At 36.1% G+C, this 12,643-nt stretch overlaps 1 protein-coding gene across 2 annotated transcripts in view; it reads left to right on the forward strand.

Moving 5' to 3' along the window:
• LOC141564165 (cytochrome P450 4F11-like) overlaps positions 1–12,643 on the forward strand; it is a 33,663-nt gene that overhangs the window by 3,782 nt on the left and 17,238 nt on the right. Inside the window, exon 2 of one of the 2 annotated variants that reach the window (XM_074306299.1) lies at positions 11,478–11,694. In XM_074306299.1, coding sequence (XP_074162400.1) covers positions 11,479–11,694 — 216 coding nt within the window. In that variant the 5' untranslated portion in view covers position 11,478. Of the gene's footprint in view, positions 1–11,477; positions 11,695–12,643 lie in introns of those variants that run through there. The other variant, XM_074306309.1, reaches the window with a different exon arrangement.

A 12,643-nucleotide genomic window follows, 5' to 3' on the forward strand; every position in this document is an offset into this window, starting at 1 on the left:
TTTTTTTTTTAATACTATGTTTGAGAAATAATGGTATAATGCCATGGCAGTGTTGTGGTGAAGTCTAAGCATTCATTTAATTTGTAGAATATGTCAGAATTTGTCATTGTGCTGCTGAATAATATCTCACTAGAGAAAACTTAAAGAGGGAAAGCACTAAAGTTGATTGTCCAGTGTTGGTGTTGCACACCTGCACACCCATGTTATGCTACTTTATAGTTTGCTTGCAGAAATTCAGTAACATAAAAATCACCCTCCCAATTAGGTTTTAAAAGCCTGTGCACTTTGAAACTTAGAGAACAAAGTTCCTGTATTTATGTTATGTTATGTGTATATGTATGTGTGTATATAAATACATACACACACAAATACATATAAGCCACAAGTCACAGTAGATAGGTTTTACTGTGTGTATATATGTACATGCATACATATGCACACGTGTGTGTGCACACATGCATGTACATGGGCATATTATATGGAACAGTAGATAGTATGCTAAGCCTGGAGTCAGGAAAACTCATCTTCCTGAATTCAAACCCTGCCTCAGATACTTATTAGTAGTTATTAGTGACTCTAAGCAACTCATGTAACCCTATTTTTCTCACTTTCTTCATCTGTAAAATAACTGGAGAAGGAAATGGCAAACTGCTCCAGTTTCTCTGCCAAGAAAACCCCAAATGGGCTCACGAAGAGCTGGACTTAACTGAAACAACAACAGATTGTGTGTGTGTGTGTGTGTGTGTGTGTGTGTGTGTGTGTGTGTGTGTGTGTATGCGCGCGTGAGTGTATCTATCTCAAATCTTTATTGATCTGAGATTTTTATAGCTCCATAAAATAGACAAAGTCCTATGCATACATTGTCTCATTTGAGCCTTGCAACCAATCCTGTGGGAGTAACTAGCATAAGTAGTATTATAATTTTGCAAATGAGGAAATTGAAGTTGAGATAAGGGAAGGGACTTGCTCAAGCTCCCATGGCTAGTCAGTGTCAAAGGCAGGATTTGACCATGGATGTGTTCTCTGCAATATAGCAATGCTTCCTTATCCTTCACCAAACAAAATCTTATTTTATTCCTTTAGGAAAAATGTCATGATGGGGGAGGAGCAGGAAACTTTGAAAACAAGGACTGTCTCATTTTTGTCTTTGTGTTTTCAGTGCTGACCACATAGTAGGTGTTTTATGAATTTGAGAGAGCTATCTCCCCGTCTGTAGGATGGGATTATCATTGTGTGATTCAAAAGGAGACAGAATAGAGATAGCCTCTTCTCTTGCCCACTCCACCCTCACTCTAATCCCCCTTCTCCAAGGGAGAATTTCAGTCCTTCCAAGAGAAGAACTAGTAGATTGGAGATACAGGCCACCAACTCTGCCTTCCTCAGAGAGAAGGAATAGAAGGTTAGGATTATATCTATCTGTTTCTTTAAATATTATTAAGTGATATGATTAAATTTAATCTAAATTCTGAAAGCAATCTCATTACTGAGGCTTTATATGCAAGGCAGAAAGAAGTCTTGACCCCTTATACTACAGCTAAATTTCCAGATTTTCAGACAAGCTCACCTTTGAGTCAAGTTTGTCTGGAAATCAGCCAGTTTTCCATCTTTCCACCACTTCTAACATTACACTCTATAGATCAAAGGATGATTAGAATTTCATCTCTGAAGCCTTGTTTATGGATTTACATCTGATTCTGACATTGAGTGAAGCATCAATAAGATTTGTCAAGTTTTTCCTCATGTTCAACACAATTCTGAAGAAATATTTAAGACTAGAAGAATAATTTTGAGTATACCTTAAACAAATCTTTCCCCTTTCCTTTTTGAGATAACTTTGAATCCATGTGCACATCTTACCACTTCCTATTAACCTCAGAGAACTTCATATTTTGAAACTCAGAAGACAGCACTTGTGAAAGTCATTGTGGTTGAGGAACATTTCTTCCCCCTCACTACTCCTCCACCAACACTTTTTTTTTTCAATTATGTGTAAAAATTTATTTGACAATTTTTAAAATTAAGTTCTAGAGGCAACTAGATGGAGCAGTGGATAGAGCACCATCCCTGAAGTAAAGAGAACTGGAGTTCAAATCTGTCCTCAGACACTTAACTCTTACTAGCTGTGTGACCCTGGAAAAGTCACTTTACCCCAATTGCCTCACACATACACACAAAAAAAATGAGCTCTAAATTCTTTCCATAAGAAGGCAAGGAATTTTATTTAGATTGTGTATATGAAGTCACACAAAGCATTTCTGTATGAGCCATGTTGAAAAAAAAAATGGACAAAAAATAAAGTAAAAAAGCATGATCCAATATGTATTCAGACTCCATTAGTTCTTCCTCTGGAAGGGCATGGAATTTTTCATCGTAAATTCTTTAAATTGTCTTGAATCAATGTACTGCTCCGAATAGCTAAATCTACTATTTATCATTGAACAATATTGCTGTACCTGTACACAATGTTCTCTTGATTTAGCTCATCTAACTTTGTATAAGTTTATAAAAGTCTTTCCACGTTTTTCTGAAACCATCCTACTTGTCATTTTTTATCCAACAATAGTATTACATCACAATCATATACCATAACTTGTTCAACCACTCCCCAATTGATAAGTGCCCCCTTGATTTTTCAATTCTTAATCAGCACGAAAAAAAAAAAGAGTTGCCATCAATATTTTTGCACATATTGGTCTGTTTTCTTTTGCTTTGATCTCTTGGAGAGATAGACCTTGTAGTAGCATTGCTGAGTCATAGGAAATACAAAAATTTATAATCTTCTGGACATAGTTGTAAATTGCTCTCCAGAAACATTAGATCAGTTCATAAGTAGACCAACAATGTACTGGCGTCCCAATTTTTCAGTGTCCCCTCCAACATTTATTATTTTCCTTTTCTGTCATATTATCCAATATGATAGATATGTGGTCATACCTTAGACTTGATTTAATTTGCATTTCTCTAATCAGTAGTGACTATAGATAACTATTGTTTCTTTACCTGAAAACTGCCTATTTGTATCCTTTGACCATTCTGACAACTGGGAAATGAATGTGTTCTTACAAATTAACTATAAATTTGAGAAATGAGGCCTTTGAGAAATTTGCTAAAAAAATTTCTCCTAATTTTTTGTTTTCCTTTTTTTTCTATTTCTTTTCATTTCATTTTTTAAAAATAGTAATTTTTTTCTATTTATGTTAAGATAATTTTCAACATTCATTTCTGTAAGATTTTTCCAAATGTTTCTCTCTTCTTTCCTACTCTTTCCCTTCCCCAAAACAGTAAGCAATTTGATATAGGTTATACATGAACAGTCATGTTAAATATATTTCCATAGTTGTGATATTGTGAAAGAAAATAGCATGCTTTGATCTGTAGTCAGTCACCATAGTTCTTTCTCTGGATACAGATGGCATTTTTTATCACAAGTATTTTGGAAATATCTTCGATGACTGTATAGGTTAAGTCTAACATAGTTGATCATCACACAGTGTTGCTATTACTGTGTACAATATTTTCTCAGTTCTGCTCACTTCATTCAGCATTAGTTCATATAAGTCTTTCTAGGTTTTTCTGAAATCTGCCTATTCATCATTTATTATAGAACATTAGTATCCCATTACATTCATATAACCACAACTTTTTCAGCCATTCCCCAATTGATGAGTGTCTCCTCGATTTCTAATTCCTTGCCACTATAAAAAGAGCTGCTACAAATATTTTCTACATGTAGGTCTTTTTCTCTTTTTTCTGATTTCTTTGGGATTCAAACCCAGTAGTGGCTTTGCTGAATCAAATATTTACACAGTTTTATAGCCTTTAGACATAATTTCAAATTACTCTCCAGAATGGCTGGATCAGCTCACAATTTTACCAACAATGTATTAGTGCTCCAATCTTCCCACATGTTCTTCAACATGTATCATTTTTCTTTTCTGTTATATTAACCAATCTGATAGGTATAAAGTAGCATTTCAGAGTTGTTTTTATTTGTATTTCTCTAATCCATAATGTTTTGGAGCATTTTTTCATATTTTTCATATGGCTATATATTTTTGATCTCTTTGTCTGAAAATTTCCCATTCATATAATATGACTATTTATCAATTGAAGAATAATTTGTATTCTTATAAATTTGAAACAGTTCTCTATATATTTAAGAAATTAAACCTTTACCAGAGATACTTGCTCTCTGATAAAGCATCATAGTGAATCCAGCAACATATTCTGTCCTTGAGTGCTTGATGGTCACTTAACAGCTCCATTTCTTCTATAATGCTATAATTCAGGAAGTCTGAATTCTCCAGAACAAACTGTTTACTATGTGGAGTGACCCAAGAGAGCATAAATCAACAGAATTTGATATTTTCTGTTAGTTAGCAGAGAGTGGAAATTAGTATTGGACTAATATGTGGTCTTCAGATCCTGTAAAATAATTCAAGGGTCAGAGAGTCTTAATGACACAAATATGAGAGAAGTCATACATATAATGGAACAAGCATCACACAATCCCAGGGACATTCCAGAAAAAAGTCCCCCATGATGACCTCTTGTCATAAACTGAGTACAAAGGGAGCAGTGGAGAAACTCTGATCTCTCCAGGGGAAAAGTTTGTTAGTGTGAAGTTGGTATCAGAAGAAATCTTTATTCACTCTGAGCAATCCCAGTGAACAATGACACTAGTGACCCTCTAGCTCTATTAGGATAAACACAACAGTGCTACAGAAGCAGGGAAGGAAGGTAGCCTTCTACCTACCTAAGGACTAGATGCAGGCTCCTCACTTTACTTCTCTGACATTGAGATCCCAGTGGCTCATGGCAAAGACTTGTACTCTTAATCTTTCTTGAATATCTAGAATAGCAAAAGAAGCATAACCAATGTTGCTGGGCCCATGGAGAAAGTGAAGAATTTTCATTTGGTAAACTGGACAGATTAGATCAAGTGCCAGGACTGGAGTTAGAAAGATCTGAGCAAATCACTTACTGTTCTTACCTTGGTTTTCTCACCTGTAAAATGAGATGAAGAAGGAAATGCCAAACCACACCAGTATCTTTGCCAAGAAAACTCTAAAAAAGGGTCAAAGAATTGGCCACAACTGAAAATGTCTAAATAATAAATATTTGGGGTCAGGTGGCACACCAGATAGACCACCAGACATGGAGTCAGAAAGACTCGTTTTCTTGAGTTCAAATCTGGCCTCAGATACTCCTAGCTATATGATCCTGGGCAAGTACTTTACCCTGTTTGCCTCAGTTTCTCATCTGTAAAATAAGCTGAAGAAGGAAAGGACAAAACATTCCAGTATCTTTGCCAAGAAATTCCTAAATGAGGTTATGAAAGAGTTGGACACAACTGAAAAACAATTGATCAGCAACAATAATGTGGATATCATCAAATTGTTAAGCTAGACCTTGGTGGCTATCTCAAAAGCTGTATTTTATCCCCTTGACTAATACTGAAAGGAAACCAGTCCAGATGATTCTAGATCTAGTTATGCATAACTCTTTTCTCACAAAGGCAAAAAGGCGTGGAGCTGGGAATGTTTCCATAGGTGACTTGGGCACAGTTTAACCTGGGACCAGGCCAGGGACTAATAATAGAAATAAAATAAAATAAATGAGCTAAAACAAAAAAAAAAAAAAAAAAAAAAAAAAAAGAATAATTATGTTACATTAAATAATAGAAAATAACATTAGCAGTAAATAAATACTCTGCTAAAGGTGACAGGAAAAGATAATGACAAATGTTGGAGGGGATGTGGGAAAAGTGGAACAATGATACATTAATGGTAGAACTGCGAATGGGTCCAACCATTCTGGAGAGTAATTTGGAACTTAAATTGTTATCAAAAAGTTATCAAACTGTGGGTACCCTTTGACCCAACAGTGTTTCTATTGAGCTTATATCCCAAAGAGATCTTAAAGGAGGGAAAGGGACCCACTTGTGCAAAAAATGTTTGTGGCAGTCCTTTTTGTAGTGGTTAGAAAGTGGAAATTGAATGGATGTTCATCAATTGGAGAATGGGTGAATAAATTATGGTATATGAATGTTATGAAATATTATTGTTCTATAAGAAATGACTAACAGGATGATTTCAGAGAGTCCTAGAAAGATTTACATGAACTGATATTAAGTGAAATGAGCAGAACCAGGAGATCATTATACACAGCAATAAAAAGACTATACAGTGATCAATTCTAATGGGCATGGCTCTCTTCAATAATGAGATGATCCAAACCAATTAAAATTGTTCAGTGATGAAGAAAGCCATATATACCCAGAGGGTCCTGTATTTCCTTTTGTCAGTGTTTTAGAACTGAATTCAATACTCCATATGTCTTAGATGTTTGTTTTTATAAATAAATCATGTCACCTTATAGCCTTCATTCATTCAATGGATTCATTCTGCAGTATATAACATGTATGATGACTAATGTTGCACCAGGGATACATTGAATATAAACAAGACTTGGCAAAATCTAATATATACATATGTGATATCTATACAATTAGATGTCTAAAAATTATAGGATGGGACAAGATGACTTGGAAGAATAGCACCTTGTATGAACCTGCCTGGAATCAGGAAGACCTGAAGTCAAATCTGCTCTTAGATACTTACTACTGTGTGATCCTAGACAAGTCGCTTAATCTTTTTCGCCTTAATCCACTGGAGAAGGAAATGACAGACCACTCTTGGACCATGGGGTAACAAAGAGTTAGACATGACTGAAAGACTGAACAACAATGAACATACAGAGTCCTAGTTAAAATGTAATGGACATAAGTTTCAAATCCAGGATAATACTTCACATTGTGACCATTCCCACTTCCTGGTTAAAATTGTAGACAAGAAACCTTTTTGAGCTGGATTTTTGGGAACTGTATCTTTTCTGAGCATACAGACCCATGTTAAAAATAGGAAGTATACAAGTAATCTCATTCCTTATGACCTTTTTTATTTAAATCATACTTGTTCAGTCTACTTCTGCCAACTCTGAAGATAAGGGTTAGGGTATAATCTCAGAACATACAGTCATGTAAATAGAAGGGCCAGCTATTCCTTTAATTTTACAAATGGGAAAACTAAGGCTAGTGTGTATAAGTTAGTGTACAAGTTATCTAACATCATAGAAATAGTATGTACAAGACCTGATAATCAGGACTAGGACACCAGCCTTTCTTTCATGTCATGTTGCTTGTTGGAGAGCTCAGATAGCCCTTGAAGAGAATCCTTTACATGCAAATGGAGAGTGAATCTTTCTCGCATATCTAAATAACTGAGTGATGTTAGACACAACCTCTTTTATACATCCTCATCTTGTCTTCAACAAATCATTCTTTTAAAAGAAATTAACATACATGAAATGTTAATGTATCAGAATAGAAAAGAGCTTTGTATATGAAGCTGAATTTAATATAGTTTATTTTGTAATAATAGCTTTGTATCTTCAAAATATATGCAAAGATGGTTTTCAACATTCATCCCCACAAAACCCTGTATTCCAAACTTTTCTCTCTCTCCTCTGCCTACCCTCTCCCCTAGTCAGCAAGCAATCCAATTTATGCCAAACATGTACAATTCTTCCAATATAGTTTATTTAAAAAAAAAAAAAAGAAAAGAAAGAAAAATATATCAAATTAAACATGCAATAAGAAAATTTTCCTTTGTCTGTATCTCCTTCTGAATTGATGTCACTTTCCAGAAAAATCACAGAATACTGAAATAGATAGGGACCTTAAAACTTGTTCAATGGAATTTTTTGTTTTTCTAGATTAGGAAACAGTGACATGATTTGGCCTATCCCAGATCACACACCCAGTTAATCAGTTGCTTCAGGGCTTTTGGTGGAACTCCCAATATACCAAAACAAGTTTCTAGGGTTGGGAAGACAACAAGAAATAGTCATTCTGGGAAAAAAAGGAAGAAGTAGAATAGATGCTCCATGAAAACAGGGACTGTTTTGCCTTTGTCTAGTTACATGCTTCATACATACTTAATGCTTAATAAATGTTCCTGGAATTGAATTGAGTGCATTTAATCAGATGACCTCGTTTTGAATCCTGATACTACACTCTGACATTGGATGGAGTAGCTAACTTTGGTTGAGAAAGACCTGGGTTTGAATCTTTCCTCTGTACTAATATGTGTCACCTGGGCAAATCACTTAACCTTTCTGTGTCTTAATTTCCTCATCTATAAAAATAAGTGTGTTGGATTTAATGGCCTCTAAATTCCCTTTTAGGGTCAGATCCATTATCTTATGATCTTGGTCCAATTATTTAAGTGATTTGGGCTTCTGTTTTCTCATCTGTAAAATAAGAGGGTGCTAACTCCCTGGAGGGCTTCAGAGTCAGGATAAAGCAAAGTCCTTGGTCTTTAGGGGGAGAAGTGAAAGACACAGGCAAGCTGCCAAGAGGCTTGCCAAAGATCTCTCCCAGATTCTGGAGTCCTGAGTCACCAGCCTCTCTCCTACTCCTGCTACTTGTCCTGCCTTCTCTCCCCCACCCTCCAATCCTTGCCTAGGATGATCTTAACACCAAACATTCAGCAGACACCAATGGTGAGGAAAGCCATTATCCAAATATATGATAACAGAGTCATTATCTCACAACAAATAGGTAATTAACCTTAAGTGCTCTGTTGTCTGATTCAAGCATACCTTTTTGGAGTTTCAGCCCTCTACATCTCCCACTTTCTTTTGTTTTAGAACACAGGTGGTCACACCCTCCCTGACTTCTCAGGGAGGTGAGAACCCCAAAGAAGAGGTGATCACACACACTGACTTCTCAGGAAGGGAAGTGAAAGTACTAAAAAGGTGATCACACCCTCCATGACTTCTCAGGAAGGGAGATGAAAAACACCAAAGGGAAGTGGGGAGTCAAGCAAGATATTGTTAGAGGGTTTCTGGACTGAAGGGTCTTACTCGAAACAGGTATACACAAATCCGTCAGTATAGATGTTCTTTCTCATTCCTTTCTCCAAGTATAAAACTCTGTGAGAGCAAAAATGCTCTGAAACTGGAGGGGGAGAATTAGAACCTCCAATGATTAGCCGACGGTGAACTTAAAGGCTTCCTCAATTAGAAGGGCTGTAGCAGCTAGCTCTAAAGTAGGAAGTCTACCCCAAAAACACCAAGTTTCTTTGAGAAGTAAAAAAGAAGTCTGGGATAGGGCTCAAGAGCCCAAGTCAAGGCCCCTAGGGCCTGACCCTACCTTTCCTCAGTTTTAGGTAGGGCTAAAGCCAGGGCAAGAGATTAGTTTAGTTTGCAGGGTTTTAACAAACTGATTTAACAAACTGTGTGAACCTTTAGACCAAAAAAAAAACCTATATAGCCCTGGGTGGGGGAGGAAGGAGCTGGAAGTTTGGGGTTTGTATGGCTGCAGTTAGAGAAGCCTCTCAGGTGGGGCTGCAAAGCAAGATATCATCTAACCCCATACTGGCCATGTTTATTGGTGAATGGTTATGTTCCCCTGGATTCGCCCCTTCAGGAGCAAAAAGAAATATGAAACTTTATGCAATGATATGCAAAGGAAAGTCTCTTTAAGATCTTAGTTAGAAAACCATTATTGTGTTCCCTGGGATATTTGTATTGGGCTCATGGCTTCTACTGACCATTTGCTCTGATTATAGAAATTTGCTATGAGGAAAAAAGCAGGGACATAATTATAATAGCATCAAAACAGGTACTTCAGGCCTCAGCCTGAGAACACATACATGATAGGAAAAGGCATCCTTAGAACTGTTTGACAGCTGATTATGCAGTAATAATTACCCAGACTCAGAAATAATCAGGTGGGAAACAAAAAAAACAGAACTAGGAAGGATCCCACCTTAAGCAGAGGAAGTCCTTCCAGATTTTGCCCAGATAAGTCATCCACCTAAACATTTCAAGACATTTCTGAGTAATTTATGACATTTCTCTTGAATATGGGTTATTGACAATGATCAGGCAATCAAATTCAGGATGCAAAAGAATATCAGTTATAGTCCCAAGAGATTTTATCTCTAATAGCAAATTTTATCAATCAGGGCTACATATATTATTTTATATAATAATATAGTCAAAGAAGGATTAGCAAAAAGTTGCTATTTACCTAGTTTGTTTGTTTTTTTTTTTTTTCCTTTCTTTTCTTTCATAATGTGGTTAATTCCCAGAATTATCCCCAATGTTTCAGGAATTTTTCTTGTAATCTTAAAATGATTAATTGCTAAACTTTTTAATCATTTTTCTCAAAACTTTGAGAATTTGAGAACATTTTGTTCTCAAAACTTTGAGAAACTGTAAAGATGTTTTTTTAATTTTAATCAGCTAACTTTTTGTGTAGCCCCCAGCTTGGTCAGCTAACTTTTTGTGTAGCCCCCAGCTTGGCCAGAGCTGAAATCCACAGGAAAAAAGTTAGGCTTTTAAAGAAATTTTCCCAGGATTCTAACTACAGCACAGAGCTTTATTTTTCTTGCTGGTTGTGGTTTAAACCTAGGTAACAAAATCTAGCTCACAGAACAAACATGGCACAGACATTCTGCACAGACACACAGACAGAAAAAAATGGTATGTCCCATCTTTGCCAAAAGCCATAAAATTTTGCCAAAAACTATCCTATAGCATTTCTATCTTCTCTGACATCTCAGAGCAGGTAAAGGGGTGGTAAAGGTTCCCCAGAAACTTTGCCAAAAATTGCAAGAATTTCCCAGTCTCAGTATTCCTAGTCAAAGTAAGCTTGCTGGGCATGGAGTTCATGATGACCCAGACAATCTTTCTCCCAGTGTCTTGGGGTGTCCTGCTATAAAATTGTGGGAGAAAAAATGTGGGGTTTACCTTGACAAGGACGGAATCAAGCCAAGGGAAGCTAGACTCTTCCCATATGGGCCACCAAATGTTGAAGTTGGGAAGGGGCCCCAAAAGTTTGGGATCACAGAATAGGGTTGTAAGTTGTCTCAAAAGAATTTGCAGGCTTGAACCCATTTCCTTGTCAAGAAACAAAGTTAATTGTAATTGTAATGCCAATTACAAGCAGATTAAATTCCAAGAGAATTTAACACAGAAACAAGCAAGGAGACACTTTTATCCAGCTTTCTATCATTGACATGCTAATTCTATGGCCCAGAGGAGTCTTTTCCTGAATTTGGTTATCACAGACCAAATTATCAGTCAGCAATGAATTGAGGAGTGGTCTATTCAGAATCAGACAGATTCCCAGAACAATAACATTTCTAGGCTGGATGTGTTTTGGGGGGAAGGTACAAAGCCAGAGCACTTTGCAATCAGATTTCCAGAAGAGAAGCCCCCCAAAATCACTGCTATATTTTCCTAGAAACTACACTTCTAGCATGTAAGGTAAATCCCCTGCCTCTATCTCTCTCTCTCCTCTTTCCTTCATCCCCCAAACACTTTACGTTTCCCTTTCCTTTCTCCTAGACATATCAGTTTATGCCTCACTCTCCACCATCCTCCATCTCTCTCTGGAACTACAGGATGCTGCTTGATTCTGAGTGGCTATCTCACCAGCTGGGACTTAAAAGACTGGGATCTGGAGTTTCCTTGGTCCTGCTCCTGCTCTTCCTGGCACTAAGCACTTGGATGATGTTTCAGGTCCTTGTCTTTGTCCACAAATATTATATCAACTGCCAGAAACTTCGATGCTTCCCCCAGCCTCCTCTTCAGAACTGGTTCTTTGGCCACCTGGGGCTGGTAAGTAGAGTTACATAGATCAAGGGATGATGGATCATATTGCTACACCATCCAACCTTTTATCTCTCCTGGTGTGTTTAATATAATATAATGTAATGTAACATAATATAATATTGTTTGTTAAATAATATATACCTATTCAGAGCCATAGTACAAAAATGGGTTTTATCTCACTGTCTCAATACCTATAAAGGTAAATTTTTCCCCTTGTATTAGGAACCTCTAGTTCCAATTCTTATTGCCCAGCCTTGGACATTTTTAAATGAACATAGCCTATTTCTTGATTTTAAAAATCAAATGAGAGAATTCAGGGAAAAATTAAGAAAAAAAATATGAGAGCAGTCCAAGAAAATCAAGAAAATTATGAAAATAAAATCAATAAATTTGAAATAGATGGTCAAAAACTTGAGGATGAAAATGATTCCTTGAAAACTAGAATTGGGCAAAAGGAAGATAATCACATTCTAAAACAAGACAAAGGAACTGCAGTTATAAGCAAAAGTAACTTACTCAGCAAAGTTAACAATAACCCTGAATGGGAAAAAATAGATATTTAATGAATGGAAAGACTTTTGAGATATTTGTGATAAAAACTATAGAACTTAAGGGAAAATCAGACATTTCCTGGAGAAATATAAAGTAAACATTAAATACGAAGTATAAGATCAACTTGTTTCTTTCTTATATGTGAAAATATTATCAAAATTCTTATGCCTATCATCATTTTTTGAAAAAAAAATCTTGGACAGAGCTGTGTATGATGAAGTTATCCTAAAAAAAAAAAAAACTGTTTAAGAAGGGATTAAAAAAAGTAATTATCTCATACAAATGAAGAATAAAAGAAAAAAAAAACATGCTGAAGAAGTGGGAGGAAAGAAGGTAGTGATGGAACTTTACTCTCATCAGAAATGGGTTAAAAATGGAATAACATATATATATATAGAGAAAT

The sequence above is a fragment of the Sminthopsis crassicaudata genome, chromosome 1 (assembly GCF_048593235.1).
Source record: "Sminthopsis crassicaudata isolate SCR6 chromosome 1, ASM4859323v1, whole genome shotgun sequence".
Lineage (NCBI taxonomy): Eukaryota > Metazoa > Chordata > Mammalia > Dasyuromorphia > Dasyuridae > Sminthopsis > Sminthopsis crassicaudata.